The 16,562-nt window shown below is 35.4% G+C and overlaps 1 protein-coding gene across 1 annotated transcript in view; it reads left to right on the forward strand.

Annotated features, from left to right (window-relative positions):
• The window catches only part of sm (smooth), a 68,196-nt gene that overhangs the window by 7,786 nt on the left and 43,848 nt on the right, over nt 1-16,562 (forward strand). Inside the window, exons 3-5 of the mRNA XM_008193556.3 lie at nt 4,070-4,155; nt 4,355-4,451; nt 16,427-16,487. Coding sequence (XP_008191778.1) covers nt 4,070-4,155; nt 4,355-4,451; nt 16,427-16,487 — 244 coding nt within the window. The remainder of the gene's footprint in view (nt 1-4,069; nt 4,156-4,354; nt 4,452-16,426; nt 16,488-16,562) is intronic.

Consider the following 16,562-nt stretch of genomic DNA (forward strand, 5'->3'; position numbering starts at 1 on the left):
ACTATTTTGACCATGGGCCTATATGTTAGACTTGTTATGAAAAATGAAGAATTTAATTTTTTCTCCCTACAGCTTCATGTTAGGTTTTCGTTTCCAAAATGTATGGAACTCTGCTGTGTGTAGCTTCAGGCAATGCTTTTGTTATCGTATATCTCTTACCTCTTTAATTGATTTCTATTGGTATTGATTTTGCTGAAACAGTGCAATACATATTTCATCATTATTTTTACCGACAAATACTGTACCTAAACATTTCTTTGTGTTCTTATTTTGAATTAAATTTTCCATGTTATTTATTTTGTTGAAATTCGCCTCTAGTCTTCTAATTAACGCATACTTTTATGTAATAAATGCGAAATAATTTAAAAGGAAAGCGAACAAAAAAGGATGATTGGATTAGCTGTGCTACGTGGTGCAGTTTAAATTTTTTTAAGTAGAGTGGAAAACCAATTGAAACCCTTTTCAAGTTGAAGTCTCTCGGGAGTTTCATTTCTTTTCTAAATCGAGCACATCAGGAATGTACTCGAGTAAAATGCCACTGTCTAGTCTCGTTTATGGTTCTAAAAATGTCAATTTGTCGTTCACATTTTTTTAGACGTAAACGTTTTTCATGTTACAAAACCAGCCATAAACATGAAACCGTTCTACAAATTTTAGCCGTGAACCATGAGATCAAGTCGCATGTTTTCTGTTACCGCGGGGTGCATTATTTACGATGTCGTGTTAAACCCGGAAATGTTATGGGGATGGCAGAAACGAGAAATGATGCAAAGTTATTATTTTGAATGGGAAAAAATGGAGCAAATCGATAAACACAACGACGCGACTCAACTATGAATTATAATCCTCTTAAATTTTCGCAAAACGATTAAATCGAACGTAATTACCTTCGCTTATCCCGAATTTTATAGCTTGTTTATAATTGAGCTGTATGCTAATGAATCGCGATCAATTTTCTTTTCGATTAGGAGCTGCCGAAGAAATTTATGTGCATATTTTGTTGCGGTATTTGTTTTCGGTAGCGATTTATTTCGATAATTATATCGGCTCTAAATAGCGCGGAGCAAATATTGTGTTACCTGAAAATTATCGAATGTAATTTAACACCAACGCTGTTTATCCGTTTCATGAATTTTCAGTAACGGGTTTGTACAAATTGGAATTAATAAAATAGCAAGTACGATTTATTGATTTGCTGAAATTGCATCATGAAATTTTTGTCACGAGATGGGACCTAATTAGAACTGCGTTTGAAATAATTTATCTGCCAAGTCTCGTTGGAATTGGATAATTTTGAGTTCCATCAATTAGCCAACGGCCTTGGGAGAACCATCAATAAATGACGAAACGTTGGCAATAAATTCATTTCAAATTGAATTAAAAATAGACGTGTTCCTTCTGACACTGCTTTTGTAACTCGCTGTAACAGATTTTATCTTTAATTTTCCGGTTAATGTGAAGTTTTACGATTGATGTTGAAAATCGCTCATTTCGGAATCACGTTAATCGTTTTCAGACAAAGATGAATCGAAACGATGGAATATTTATAGTGCACCATTTCGCGCCTGCAAAATTTCACAGACTATCTCTCGGACAACCACTCGTGAATGTTTTCCACCACGTGAAAATGATTTATTCGGACCAAACAGATGTTTTTTCTATCTTTATCCGGCAGCATATTTTTGAAACGTATAAATAAATATGTAGGTAAAGGTGCAAAGCTTCAGTTGGGTCAGGAAAATTGGGGTCGACGTTGTCACTGAAGCGATTTTTCTCAATGACCATTAATAAATTTCAAAAGGATTTGAAAATGTTTTTGTGTCGGTCGCAGGTGGTTTTGTTATATTTAGCAAAATTGCACGAAATAATCATGAGGGAGGCGCCTCGCGTGTTCTTTTCTTATCTTTTGACAATTTGCAGAAGCTTCATTATTTCGCTTTCTGTAACGTTGGTTGTTTTTTAGTTATTGTAGTGTGTTCTTTTGAATTTATTCGGTCGGGCGCCTATTCACTGAGATATGTTTAGAAGTATGTGTCATGTTTGTGTTGTTTGGGTCGTTCTTACGCCATTTGATCAACGTTGTCTTTTAACACACCTGTTCAGTCTTATTAATTTTAGTGCACCTGACATTGCGCTCATAACTCATACAAATCCACTTGCTATCCGGATGCTGTTTTTGATTCTATACCAGAAATTCCCATTCATTTTGTGCAAAAGTGCATTTATCCGGAACTATAATAAATCCTTAACAATAAATCTTATTTTTTTACTCAGTGGCGGGTTCGGGAGCGTTGTTTTTTGGGATTATATGATTTTATTTTTATCAGCGGTGCTTGTGTGTATTTCACGTTTATCATAATTTATGGCCACTTGAAAGGATTCAAATGTGAGAATGACGGCACTAAGTAAATTATTCAGTTAAATTTGTAAATTCCACTTGAAACATATTGCACGGAACATGGGCTAGATTTGCATGATGTTTTTACAGCAAAATTAATTTTTCATAAAGCTCTTCGCTGAAATGTAAATTGTTTTAAAAATTTATGAGTAATCATGAAAATAGCACTCGAAAATTTCAACCGGAACTGGTAGTAATTTCACATGGAAAATGTTTTACTGTACAATTTATTGGTGACGTCAGGGGATGATTTGGTCAGTGGGACGGCTGTGATTGGCTGTAATCACTGACCGGACAGAATTATTATTGCCAACATTGTCCTTTGCATAAATCCACTGTACAATTTTCCTTGCTTGACTTGATGGACAAATGCAACTTTAATGAAATTACCCAATAACGGGATTATGGCTGTTGCATTTAATTCTGAAATTATTGAAATTTGTCGCAACACTTTAATCTGGCCATGTTTTAGTTAATAAATCTTTAAACTCGTTGTCAATTTTGCCAATCCGGCGTCATAAATCACTCATTTTTACCACACGGTGCTCGTTGACGGCTTGGCAAACAACAGATTTATGTGCCGAGATGTGAAGGAATTATTCACATTATGAAAACATTTGCATTTTGTTTAATGCAATAATTTACAGAATTTTATGCCGTCTAGGGCATGTAATAAATTTCGATTTTGTAGCTGCATCGATTCCAATCTGACGTTTGTTTTCCCGTTAAAGTGCGAATTTTTAAATTCTTTTTAGCAATTTCCGTACGATAAAAGCGTCACAGTTTATCATTGTCCGAAACGTCAATTTTCAAATGAATGATGGTGATGAGCAGGATGGGCGTCACTGAAAAATGCGCTGTTAACGCGAGTCGAAATTAGATATTTAACTGGAACACGAGTCTCCTTCGCACGCAAAAACAAACCTTGACAAATATTTCATTAGGATTGTTTCGCGTGTGACAAGACTGACACGTTTCGTCTTCATTCTTCGATATTTGAGGATTTTATAGCCGGAAATTTGTATGTCGGACGAACCGGGTGCAAGCTGATTACTTCGTTCTTTGCCATTGTGCAGAGCTTGGCAGATTATTTCCTTTGTATCGAAAATGCATGCAAATTGACGTAATGAAATCTAGACGACAATGCTGTATTTAATTCTGGCTCACACCTATTCCCACTTTATTGAATTTTTTTTAAAGAAAATACGACAGGAAACAGACATTACTAATAGTTATTTTTATGCGAAGGCACATTGGCACAAGTCGTTGTTTTTTTAATAAGTGTGGTGCTGACTTACCTATAGTATCTGAGTACTGAAAAGTGCGTACTAATTTGCGGACTATTGTGGGTTCAAAACAGTCTCTGAGGTAACACTTTACGGACGATTTCGGAAAAACATGTTTTTAATTCAGTAAAATTGAATGTCAGTTCGAGAAGCTTGTTGATATTCAAAGCCGTACCCACTTATCGGAAGTTTGTTTATAAGAAACTTGAGCCAGATATGTTAATCTGCATTGTAACATTGTAATTTACTTGTGTCGTGTGTAATATTATCTTTTGTTTACTTTGTGTGATTATTTAAGCACAGTTTGTTGTTATAAACAGGTGTGTTAACACTTTATAATTGTGTATCTTACCGACTTTTTGAAATTTTTGCGTTTTTTTTTCAGGATGTTCTACATACGATCTGTCAAGCAAGTGGTCAGGTTTTGCGGATCGTCATATTTAAGAAAAATGGTGTACAAGCTATGGTTGAATATCCTTGAATACATGTTGCTTTGTTTGAGTAAATTCGATTTTTACATCAGTGGCCCCAAAATTTCATTTTAAACTTGCACTTTCCGAATGTATTATTTTTCACACTGTTACGCGGGTTACGTGTAGATAATCGATTTTATTCTCGCACTAATTAGCGTTCATAGAAAGCGAGCATGACTTTCCTTAACTTTCCACACATTCGACAGCGTAGAATCGGCCGTAAGAGCAAAAGAAACGCTAAATGGGGCCGACATCTACTCAGGATGCTGCACTCTGAAGATAGATTTCGCCAAGGTAAGCTTCCTTTATTTTATCAACCGCCCGAAAGCCATGCTAATCTTTGTATTATGTCGTTATCCTAGTAATTATTAAGAAACTGTAATTGCTTCCTAGTCGTAATTAGCCATAAAGCGTTTCGTTTCTTGCAAAAACCGGCTTATGAACGTCCGTTATATATTTTGCCGCATGTGTGTTTATTTACACAGTCATTTTATGTCTTTTAGTGTTTATTAGAGATATAAACTTCCTTGCGGCGGTCGGTTGCGAACGTTAATTAGAGGGTGTTTGCCAGATCCGGATTACGCGCGGGATGGGAAAATTGAAAACAAAAAAAGGCTTAAAATTGCTTTCGAGAGGTGAAGTTCGTAAAGCTGTTTAAAACATTCAGTCTTGTAATTTTACCAGATGTAGGTGCGATTTAGTGGATTTATTAATTTATAGTTTCATAAAAGTCGAATTATCTGACTTTAAAGTTTTAACGCCAGCGTAAAAGTGAAATTGTAACCGCATGAAAAGAGCGAATTATTATTTTGCACCCAAAAGGAGCTTTTGTAAGTTATTGTTTCATGTTTCGAAAACTCATGTGCCGGTAACAGCTTTCATTTTGATTTTTTGTTAATGGAAGCATCGTAATCATAAAGTTGCGTAACGTGTAGGTATATGACTGGTTATTAATTTTTAATTACCTTTTCATTAGTACTAAATTACTTATTAGTTTATGATTTATCATTCGCTGCTGGATATCGTTAACTTTACAACTTATTGTGCGGTAGTCGCTTCGGAATTTAGTTTTTTTTTTCGTGAAGGCTTTTGTAATTTCGTTCAAAAGTCGGAATAATTTGTTGTTTAACTTGTAGAAGCCAATTTCATTACAGAGAATCGTGGCAAATAACGGTTTGTGATCAAATATCCTAAGCTAAACCAGTTTGAAAGGCACAAATTGTTTAAATTTGCATGAATCAACACAAAACAACTCTACATGTCAACAAATCAAACTCTAGTTTAACCGCCTTCGTACTATTTTCCAAATGGCAAGTTGCACCAATACCTGTTACCATATTTCCAAAAGCGTCGCGCAGTTAAAATGCACCGTTCGAACAATGACTCGCTTTAGCATAACTGGATTAGAAGTGGAATTTTTCAACGATTATCGCTTGATGAGGTTTTGTAAATCTGGATTAAGAGGACGCCAGTTGAAAACGACAGCTTATCATTGCTAAATCCTTCAATTTCTGGCGCGGTGCGGAACGACGTGTTGACAATGTCGTTACAAATCCTTTCATCACATCAGCATACAGATGATTTGTCTAATTTCGGGCGGATATGATTTGTTTTCGGGTTTGTGTGCTGGTAAAGTGGGGAACAAGAGTCTGAATTTTTTATTTCTCAATTCCTGTAACACCCTAAATAACAAATCCACTTCACGAACTCGGTCTTGCTCATATTTCTTTCGGTATAAATCTAGCGGTTGTTTTTCGGGATGTAAGGATGTTTGTAATTTATAAAATGTGTGCGTGCACTTGCTTATAAATCGCGGATGGATAAATTGATCCAAGTGTTTATTTAAGGATCGTACTTAATGCCACATCAAATATAATGCCCCGCGTCTTTAATAGCTCGTTAAAATATGTGATCTATTTATTGTCAGCAGCTGATGGTATATTGAACGGCGGCGGCTAGTCATTATTCCTGCATACTGAAATTAATTTTAAATCAGTTTTAGACTTTGTAGAGACAGAATTTCTAAAATAAATAAGTTAAGGATTAATTAAATTTTCACTGTTCGTAGAGACAAATTTTAATTAAACTTTCATAAACTTGCAATTAGGAACTGGAAAATGTACAAGAAGATGATTTGCGTGGTTACAACACCGTAAAGTTTGTCGGGTTAAAAATGCGTTATTGAATATATTAAAGCTGTCAAAACCTCTTGTTGAAGCCTGAAAGTTTGGTGGTCGTTATCAGGACAAGCCGCTTTTAGCCTCGTTCGAGGATAAAGTGTTGATAATAAAGTCGTTATTAGCTACACGCTGGAATATTTTTAACTTTTATAAAATGCCGGTCTTTTGTGGAAAATCGCCCCAAGGCTTGGAAATTGGTTTTAACTAAATGACTGTAACAGACAAGTTACGGTTAAAGTTCTATTTAGGTAATATTATTGACACATGAAATAGTTTTTATTCCTAAAATAGAACAATTGAGATTACCTTTAATTCGAGGGGTTTTATTTTAATATCGACTTAAAGTCTTGAAACTGTATGAATTATTTATCTCTCACATCCGTTTATAAACCTCAAAAAGCGGAAAACATCAATAAGCTTTGACTTACATTTTATACTCGTACATTTCCATTTTTACTGTAAGAGCGTTTTTGAATAATTAGATCAACGAGAAAACATTTAGGTATTTGATAATACAATGTTTGTCTTTATTTTGGAGATGCTTTTACTTTTAACAAATCATAAATCTTTGTTTCGCTCTGCGAAATAAATAAAATTGGTCTCTGATAAATAAATATTTTCACAGCGCTCAAAGTTTTTTCCCGAGATTCCTGGTGGTCCACCCGTGACTGTCTAGTTGAGAATGTTTGCGTTGCTCTGGTCTAAATTAAATTATACGTCGGTTATTTGGAACTTGGTTATTTTTATATCAATATACTGCGTCCAGATTTTTATACGTTGTTTATAATTTAAGCTAATTTATTATTTTTGATGTAGAAACTCGTTCTCATTATCGTGAATGATATGTGGAAGAACAGCGGGATTACAAAGCACCGATTTTTAGCGTTATATATCACCATACTTAAAAACCCATTCCCTGGCGCTTTTTCCATCATCGCTAACTTAGTTGGATCTTGTGGAAACAGGCGTAAAACTAAGTGTTGATAAATTTATCAAAGAGTTCGTAGTACGAGCGAGTGTTTGACAAAATTTATTTGAGATTTTTGGCAAAATTGTGAAATATGTTTTTGAAATAGTGGTTTATTGTACCGGTTTGATTAATCATATTTATGGTGTTTGAAAATAGTTGTTGCTGGTCGGTGTGATTTCTTCCCGAGTCGCTTGCCAAACTTGCCGGTCTTTTTTCGGATTGTTTCGCAAATTCTGTGCGCATTTTTTATTATTTGGTCAAGTTGAAGCGAGCAAGGCCAAGGCCGGTGGAAGCCATCACCGAGCGGGTCTTTGACCAGGTGGGCGTGTTGACGTGCTGGGTACTAATAGCTTAATTTGCTATCGGTTGCATTCTTCTTTCTTCTTTTTTCCCGTTGATATTCATCGGTGGTCGATCGTGGCACGTGCGTGGAAAATAAAACCACGTGAATATGGCCATCTTCACCGAAGATATTACATGCGAGAGCATTAATAGTGAGCGTAAGCGGGCAACTTGCCAGGAATCCTGTATTTTGATTAGATCATGAAAATAAACACATGTTTGCATGTTCAATGGATACCGTGAAGTATACAAATTGCTCGGCTCCAAGTTGGAACCGCCGGAACAATCGTAATGTATTACGATTTATTTTGTTGATCTAAACGGCGCCGGAAATGAATTCGGAGATACCTGATCGGAATTAGTTAATTTATGATTTATAAAAGCTTATCGGCCTTGGGAACTTTCCAATGCCGGATTCTAGTTTCTGAAACTTCTTCGAGTCCGTACTCTATTTTTACCCGCGATTGAAATTGCGGAGACGAAGCATCGATCGTCCAGATATTACGTAACATCTGTCTGTGACTAGACTAAATGAAACGCTTAGCAGGAATAATTCCTGCAACAATCGAAAGGCTCGTTGCGATTCAACGCGGACATTACTCAGCTGGAGGACGTACTGTGTGTCTCATGCCGGTAATCTCTGCAGTTCAGGGATGATAAATGTCCCGAAGAGCAAAGGAAATGTGTCGAGGTCTGGTCGGAAAAAAGGAATGAGATCAGCAGATAAAGGAGTTAAACGCGACGGATTCCCAACAGGGCAAAGTTCGAGCTTAAATGGCAAATTTACTTTTAAACTTGTCTGAGAGACAAGCTTTTTGCTTATGAAAGTTCATAGCTGTGTCCGATAAGGACGGATGGAAGCAATCTCTTTACTTTATACCCGAGTGACTTTCACAGAGTGCAAGTGATGTTGATTGCTGCTTAGAAATTGATTTTATTGCGAATTTGTCAAAGTGAACATAATTCAAGAAGAGTGCTTGTGGATGAAAACTAAAGCGAAACAGCAATTTGACGACGAAATATGTTGCTGTTTTCCATAAAGAGACTCTTGCGGGCTAAATAAATTTGTTTGATCGTACTTTTCAACAATGAAATGAAATTTTAATGAAGCTTCTGTTCGCTTTACCTTTGCAAAAAGTGTTTTCAGGAAATGCTTCATTAATTTTTACTACTATTGTTATCTTCCGAAATAAAATTTGGAATTCAACTTCTGGTTTAATGAAAATAATAACTTTTTTTTAAAGGATATTGCAGGTTAGACAACCTGCAACTTAATTACTTTTGTAACATTTGATAAATGTTCCCAATAAATTTTTAGTTATGTATACTCAGGGTACCCGTATTAAAATTCTCGTTTGAATTTCCAACTCAGTTTTGTCTTTATATGGTGGCATACTTTTCTCTTTAATTGCGGAGCTAATTTTGGTATGTTTTTCTTAAACTAATTGATTCAGTGCTTTTATTTGTACACATTACACTCTTAAATAGTGTTAAAATTTCGAGCTTAAAGGATTGTAAACGGGATTTACCCGGTAAGGAAAGCATTAAGTACATTTTATGACTGCAGTAGTTTCTCTTTAAACAACATGTTGGAATAATTAATGGATTGTTGAAGTGTTTCTGAGTTTAGAAGCGTTTATCATCATTTCAGAATTTTAAAGAAGTATTTCGGAAGTAATAGCAGCACTTATGGTAAATTTTACATCATTTTTGCTGTACGTATAATTTTGCTTCATCTTTGAAATGTAAAATTTCACGTGATTATTTAATATTTGCGGGAGAAATATTTGGCTCTAATGTAACTGAATTGCAGCATGTTGTATTGTTTTGCTTTCTCCAGCAATTATTAATTAAATCTAAACATTTAGTTGGGTGCATTGTTTACTCAGCTAGTTTCAAATTGTGTTAAGTAATTGAAAGAAATGTAGAGTAAGAAGTTTGTTGTGATAGTTTAAATATGGCTGCACAATAGAAAGTCCATGTTTTATTTAAATATATAGTGAATTATACAAATTATACATTCAAATATTTGTTTTATTTATATTTGTTCTTCACAAATAATATAGTGAACCAAATTAAGAAAATATTCGTGACTCAATAAGCGGACTTTTAAAAAGAAATGAAAGACAAACAATTCTACTGCTGTTTCTATCAATTTCTTATTTCGATTTGAGCACATATTGTTACGTGACATATGAATATTGTATTATCTAGTTGATAATTCATGTTGCATTCGACATCAAAAAATAAATTAATGTCAAGGGGTTAAGCTGGTTTTATTGGCACCTCCTACGTTCAATATTGTGCAGAGTAGTATTCGAAAAGACGGTGTGAAAATGTTTGCCGAACGCAAGTTCGTGGCCGTAATAATGCACGGTTTCGAGGAGCTTTTTCGATAAATTTGCTATTCGCCCTTTTAAAGAACTTTTTGCTTTATAAATCATATTTATTAGAATTTTGTCCGTGTCTCCCTCCTTTACCATCAGTATATACATTTCACATCAGCTTCTCCACATACAGCTCTCGTAAATCCTATTCCACATAACTTCAAATCACCGTCATCGCAAATTCAAGACTCATGGTTTCCTCGGATTGAACAAAACGAATAAATTTGGACGCTGGTTGAATTTGAAAGTAGAGTTTTTGGTATCGGGCGTGCTTGAGGAACGCCACTCTGTTATTGAATGTTTCTTTAATCGATCTCAGTCCTTCCTCTTCTTGAAATTCTGATTTCTTCAATCGTCATTCCGAAGTTTTGTCAAATCAATTTTCTATCATAATTTAATCAAACTTTGTTCCATTATTTAATTAAACTTTTCTAATAAGTTTTGTCGTGATTGGCGCGATGCGTGACGCGAATCTTTGGTAAATTATTCACGAGAATATTTGTCGCAATTCACGTTGTACCGAAGTGGATGGTCTCCTGACCTTTTCATTTAGGAAGGAATCTGGAAATGGTGTCACGTAGGGTTATTGTTGGAGTCTGGGTAGGTGGGTGTACATTACCATCCGCCTCTCCTTCGTGTATAAATCTCCAACAAAACAATTTAATTAAAGGTTTTATGACAAAATGTGAAACAGCCATCTGACGTTCAAAATTCATAACCACACCATCCGCGAACCTTGCCTGAAAGGCTCCACACTGGCATCTCATCCAGCTTCGGGCTTCCTGAATATTTAATTCCGACAGGCAATTGCGAGTTCGCTTTAGATTTCACATGATGTCATTTCGGTACGCGTAATCGTACACAATGCACACGAACGAAAACCGAAACATAAATATTGTAAACGGCCAATTTCGCATTGGTGTACTAGTAATAATTAAAAATCTCTCCTGTGTACTCTAGGAAATTGGGCAATGCATTTCAATTTGCGATAATTCGAAAATCCTGTTGCAAGCTTGGCCCGTTGCCAAAATCCCCTCGGTCATAACAAATTTATAGTTGCACAATTAGGGAGGCTCTGTTGCGAGTAGTTTTTTTCGTTCTGATCCATCTTTTATGAGTGTGTGAGAGCGCATTATAGGGTTTAATGTCACATTGTTTGCTCTTTATTAATTTAGACTGATATTAAAAGAGGGTTAACTATGGTTTTAGCGGTTTTTCTTCGTTTTGTTGTTTGGCCTTTTTCTAATTGAATTTAGTGCCTTAATGTGGGAAATGCACTCGTGTTTCGAACCGTTTTAATTAAAAATACTTTCTGTCTAAACGCTATGTGGGGGAAGTTTTGTATTGAATTCTTGAAGGACATGGAAGTTGATAACTTTCGTTAAAAGTTTTTAACTAGATTTTGTTGCGCCAACAAATTACAACATCTACATAGCTTGCATAATGACGCTAACGTTGTACAAGAAATTTAACAATTACTTACGAACTCTGAAAATTTAATCAAAGTTATAAATATTTACTTAAGTTGACGCTTTTGTGTGTATAGATAAATGGACAATTCCATTTTTATTATTCGCGAAACGGTTATGAGCACGAATCTTGTCAAAATTACTGCCTATAAATTTTTTTAACGAGACATTTTATTCTTTTACTTCCAGGTGGAGTCATTAATACTTTTAAATCTCAAACTAAAATTTTCACACCGCTTTGTTGACACGCACCAGACATTCCGTCTGTTTTTTGGTATTTTTACAATTGGAGCGAAGGTGTTTACATTTAAGGATTGAATTTTACGCGTGGGTTGCTTGCACGAAAATTGCTTTTAAATATTTATCTAGAGGATGTGCGTTCGACTTAAATTCTCTACCATTTGTTGTTGGTATCACTAGGTAATTAATTCGATGGCGTCCGTTGTTCAGAGTGCTGTTTATAGTAGAGCACCAGGACATAAACGTTCTGGGATGGACTGGTTAAAAATAGTTGACATTTGAACGTTTTAGTTAGGTCCCAACCAGTACCAAGCAAAACAGTTTTAACGGTCCCAAATTAGAATAATTGTGCTTATTTATTCATTAAATTTTGTTCTATTTATTGGTAAGAATGTGACGCCTCGATTTAAATTATAGATTATGGAGGGCGTTTCTTTGTATCCTTGAAGGGTTTCGTGTACTGAACAGGCGACCTATTAGATATATCAATTTTAATAAACTTTCTGTTCTTGTTTCGTCGCGTGTTTCGCTAGATAATGTACAAATATTGCCAGGCGATTGTCTGAAAAAGGCTTGCATTTATTACTCACTTTATTTGTTTTTTTTTAATTTATTAAAATTTTGATTGGAACGTACAGCTTGTAAATTCATAAAAAAACAGCTTGTTTTATTTATACAATTGTTCAATAAATCATTCCTGAGTGATTATGTTCCTCCTTGTGACATTACGTCGGACGACCGCACTGTAATTCAACATAATAAAACAGTAACACATTAAAGGCCGCTAATAACCTTGCAAGATGATGAAAGAAAACGGCCGTAACCGGACAACACATGTAGAAAATCTCTCCTTCATAAAACATCATTTTATGATTCATTAATTTAAGTCTCACTGTCGGCAGTCATTAAATTTCGGCAAACATACCTCAGTTACAGCTTTGTCAAACTGTTACTGTTTTAGAGCCATTGTTTCGTTTTACGACTGCAGTATTGTTAATTAATAATTACGTAGGAGCTGGAAAATTATTTTTAATACTTCTTTCACTCAAGCCGTAATAATAGCCGACCCACGAACTTAATAATTTTATCGATCATAAATTAGCTTAAAATAGCCACCTGATTGAAATATTTTAGTAATGTAATGGAATAATGGCCCACCGGATGCTGAAAATAAAGCGAAGGATAATACGCATTTAAAATTGTGGGAATACTATTTGGATTTCCACATTTCCATAAACCAAAATCGGAGGTATCTTTATATGTTTTTTATTCTCGTGAGACGTTCCTGCATTTTACTGCATATGTGATTTTCACAAACGTTCTGGAGCAATTTCGAGAAGAAATATATGTTTGTGGCTTTTTTCGTTGTAATTTGTTGCGGCGGGATTATCAAGGAAAACGTTTTCCAGAGACTTGTTTACTGTATTAGAGGTATTAATTCGGAAGGTGTTATGTTAACCCAAATTTGCTGCTTTAATAATAAATTCCAGCTCTAAGCTTTGCTATATTTTAATGTTTGCGAGGGTTGATGGAAATTACGGTAAGCCACACACAATTACATACACATATTACTTAGTGCAAAAACTAAAATTTAACACAAATAGACTGAGATGTTGGGAAACTCATGTTTCTAACGCTAAAACAACTTCAGATCGTTTGAATTAATTTTGGCCAATAGTAACAGGCGTAATATTTTCCGAAATTAAAAACTTTGGTTATAAAGCTGCAAGTTTTCAAGTTAAAATTATCTAAAGTACCTCTTTTATGTTTTCACTCAAACAAAATTTTTAACTACACATGATTACACTTTTAAGTTTCTGCAGGCTGTCTCAATTCATATTTTTATAATTTCAGTTGAGCTTAATTATAGGAACTTGTATTGATTGTGGTGTTTGTCAAATAGGCTTTACAACAAACCGCCGCTCTAATCCCGTCATTTTACCACTTCCGTTTCCGTTTTCTAACATGTAAATGTCTGTCGTGGTTTATTTGTTTTTCGAGTTAGTTCATCGACGTTATTACCTTCAGTTGGACATACAAAATATTGGTTTCAGGGACACGTGCGCCTGAAAAATTCAAACATTCAGTGGGCGTGTATGCATCATCAGAGTGATGTTCTGACGAATTTCGATTTTGGTTTTTTGACCGGCATTAAATTTGTCTGAGGCGTGGGTCGAAATTATATTTTTTGGATTATAAAACACAGTAATTTGTGAAAAACTTGCGTGGTAGGTGGTAGATGAATATTTTAAACCGGCTGTGCAGGTATTCGAAGAAATTTCAATCCTCAAATGCGCATAAACCACAAGTGCTAAAATTAACAATCGTGTGGTTGAATTTCGCCGCATAAATGTAACATTTGTTCCTGCTGGAGGTTGTTTCTGTTCAGCCGACCTTGCTGTGGTGTGCAGAATGCCGTCGGCATTGCATTTCCCGACGACCTCGCCAACGTGTATTTCTTCTTCGTCTCCTCTTTCATTGACATTGCCGTCTCTTTTGAGCGTTATCGGTCTTCTTCTGGGCTTGGCAGAATGCCAGACGCTAATGAACATTTGAAGGCAGATTATTATTGCTCTGTGGTTTGTATTAAATGCCGCCGCAAATGTATGCAGTGCATGTTCCTTCTACCACGGCCAATCTGGTTTAAAAAGACCAATTACGACGGAGCGGCTGTAAAATTTGAGCCGAGCAAACTTGTTGCAAATTTTATATCTTGGAGGAGCAGGTTCTAGATGTTTTTTCTGTTGAACGGCTGCTGTGGAGTCGGCCGGAACCGATTTGATATTTACACTCGAGATGAAAGAAGGCATTCCGTTTGTTCTTCTGCTTCAAAGGGGCTACTTAGGTATGGATACAGGAAAGTAATTTTAATGTGGCTCATACATCATAATGATTTGAACGAGCATTTGCACGCATGAATTGTTTCCAAAATATTTGAAATTGGAATTTCAAAGTGACTTATTGTTTTAGGCAAATCTACAAACACTGAAAAAATCGATTTAAATGTTTCATTTGTCACGAGTGCTACGAAACAAAGAGTTGTAAATAAAATGTCATGAATATAAATTCCTCCACGATGATGATCAGTTCATCGACTTTGATGGATGCTCTAGAAATCCTTGTTACTTTTTAGGACGCGTTGTCAGCTCCGAGTTCATGATATGTTAGAATCGTGACAGTCGTCTTACATGCTTACAATAACTTTTTGTAGTTTTAATTTGATATTGTCAAAATACGTGGGATACGTGAAATTTTTCGGTTCTGCCCATGATATCATCTAAATCATCTCTTCGTTACCTCGAATATGCTAGACAGTCGAATAATGATGTTTCATCATATCGCATTCCAATCCTGCACCAGCACTAGGTTCCATGCGAATTTTCCTGCTTAAACGGACTCTGTAAATATTTTGGCAATGCAAGGCAAATACAAGAAAGATCACTTTATTTTCATTTTGTTTCACGTAATGATCGTTTGTTTTTAACAACAGAATAAATAGCGGTAATATAAACGAGTTTTGTTTGAACTACGTTAAATTTGAGTTAGTTCCGACGTTTTATATGCCAGCATGGATAACAAAGGTGTTTGTTAATTATTCGGATGATGATTAATGTTGGATTTTTTCCGGCGCGATGTTTAGTCTTGTCGATGTTATTAACCCTCGAAGAAATGATGACACACATATTTTATCCAAAGATAGAACTCTGTTTTAAAGCTGGCCGCATTCATTTCACGCCAATTAAGACAGCCAGTGGCATTTTTCACGAGCGTACGATATTTTTTGGCAATACGGCCAAAAAAAGTCGGCTTGTTTGGCATAGTTTTGGAACGAGAGCCAGACGAGAGGATTTTTTATTGTAATTGCCAGCGGAGGGGTGGAAATTTTGGCATCGGCGGCTTGGATTGTCACCAAGTTTCGGATCAATGGATATTTGGATTTTAGATATGCCGATAGCGTTTCATTGATCTAATTATGAATGGTAATTGCGGCACATATTGAATAGTGCACGGCTCTGAATCGTCTCTAAAGTGTAATGTTTTATTAGTTGCAATAAATTGTTTTAATTGCCTGGAATACTGCTCTGTTATTTACAATTCGCTGCCAATATCGATGCAATTAAATTTAATTTTATTCATGGATGGATTTGAACAGGGCTGATACAAATTTGCGAGGGCCTTGCTGGGTTTTTTACAGTTTTTGTCGAAAATTCACATACATTATGCCACGTTCTGCGGTTGCAAATGTTGCAAAATTTAACAGTTTGGGTGGGCATTAATTATCTAGAGCGTCATTGTTATTAAACAAGCCGCAATGAAATGAAACGTTTCAGTACCGGATTTGCATCACCTAAAACGCCGTCATTTTATTTTCGTGTTGCAACGGTTCCGAATTAATTCATTAAACGCAGCTTTCATTATTTACATGCATCACAACCCTCATTCCTTCAGCTTTGTAGATACATGAAGTAAGCTTGATTGAGCAAATTGCATACTGCAAACGTTATATTATTGCGTAAATGTGGCACCGGAGTCTGGAAGATGTTCGATTAACTTAAGCCTTCATTAAAACGAAAGCGATCGTTTATTTAGGTTTTGAATAAAAATAAACCGTACCCCGATTAGAAAAATCGCGGGTGGTATTGTAAACATTTTCATTCATAACATTTTTTCTTTGTTTCAGCCTGAAAAACTCAACGTACACAAAAATGATTCGGAAAGCTGGGATTACACAGTCTCGATGAGTAAGTTATTAGATTTTTTTTATCAATTTGATTGGTGTTTACATGTCACTCTGAAACATTAATATTTACTCGCTC

Source organism: Tribolium castaneum, chromosome 1 (genome assembly GCF_031307605.1).
Source record: "Tribolium castaneum strain GA2 chromosome 1, icTriCast1.1, whole genome shotgun sequence".
Taxonomy (NCBI): domain Eukaryota; kingdom Metazoa; phylum Arthropoda; class Insecta; order Coleoptera; family Tenebrionidae; genus Tribolium; species Tribolium castaneum.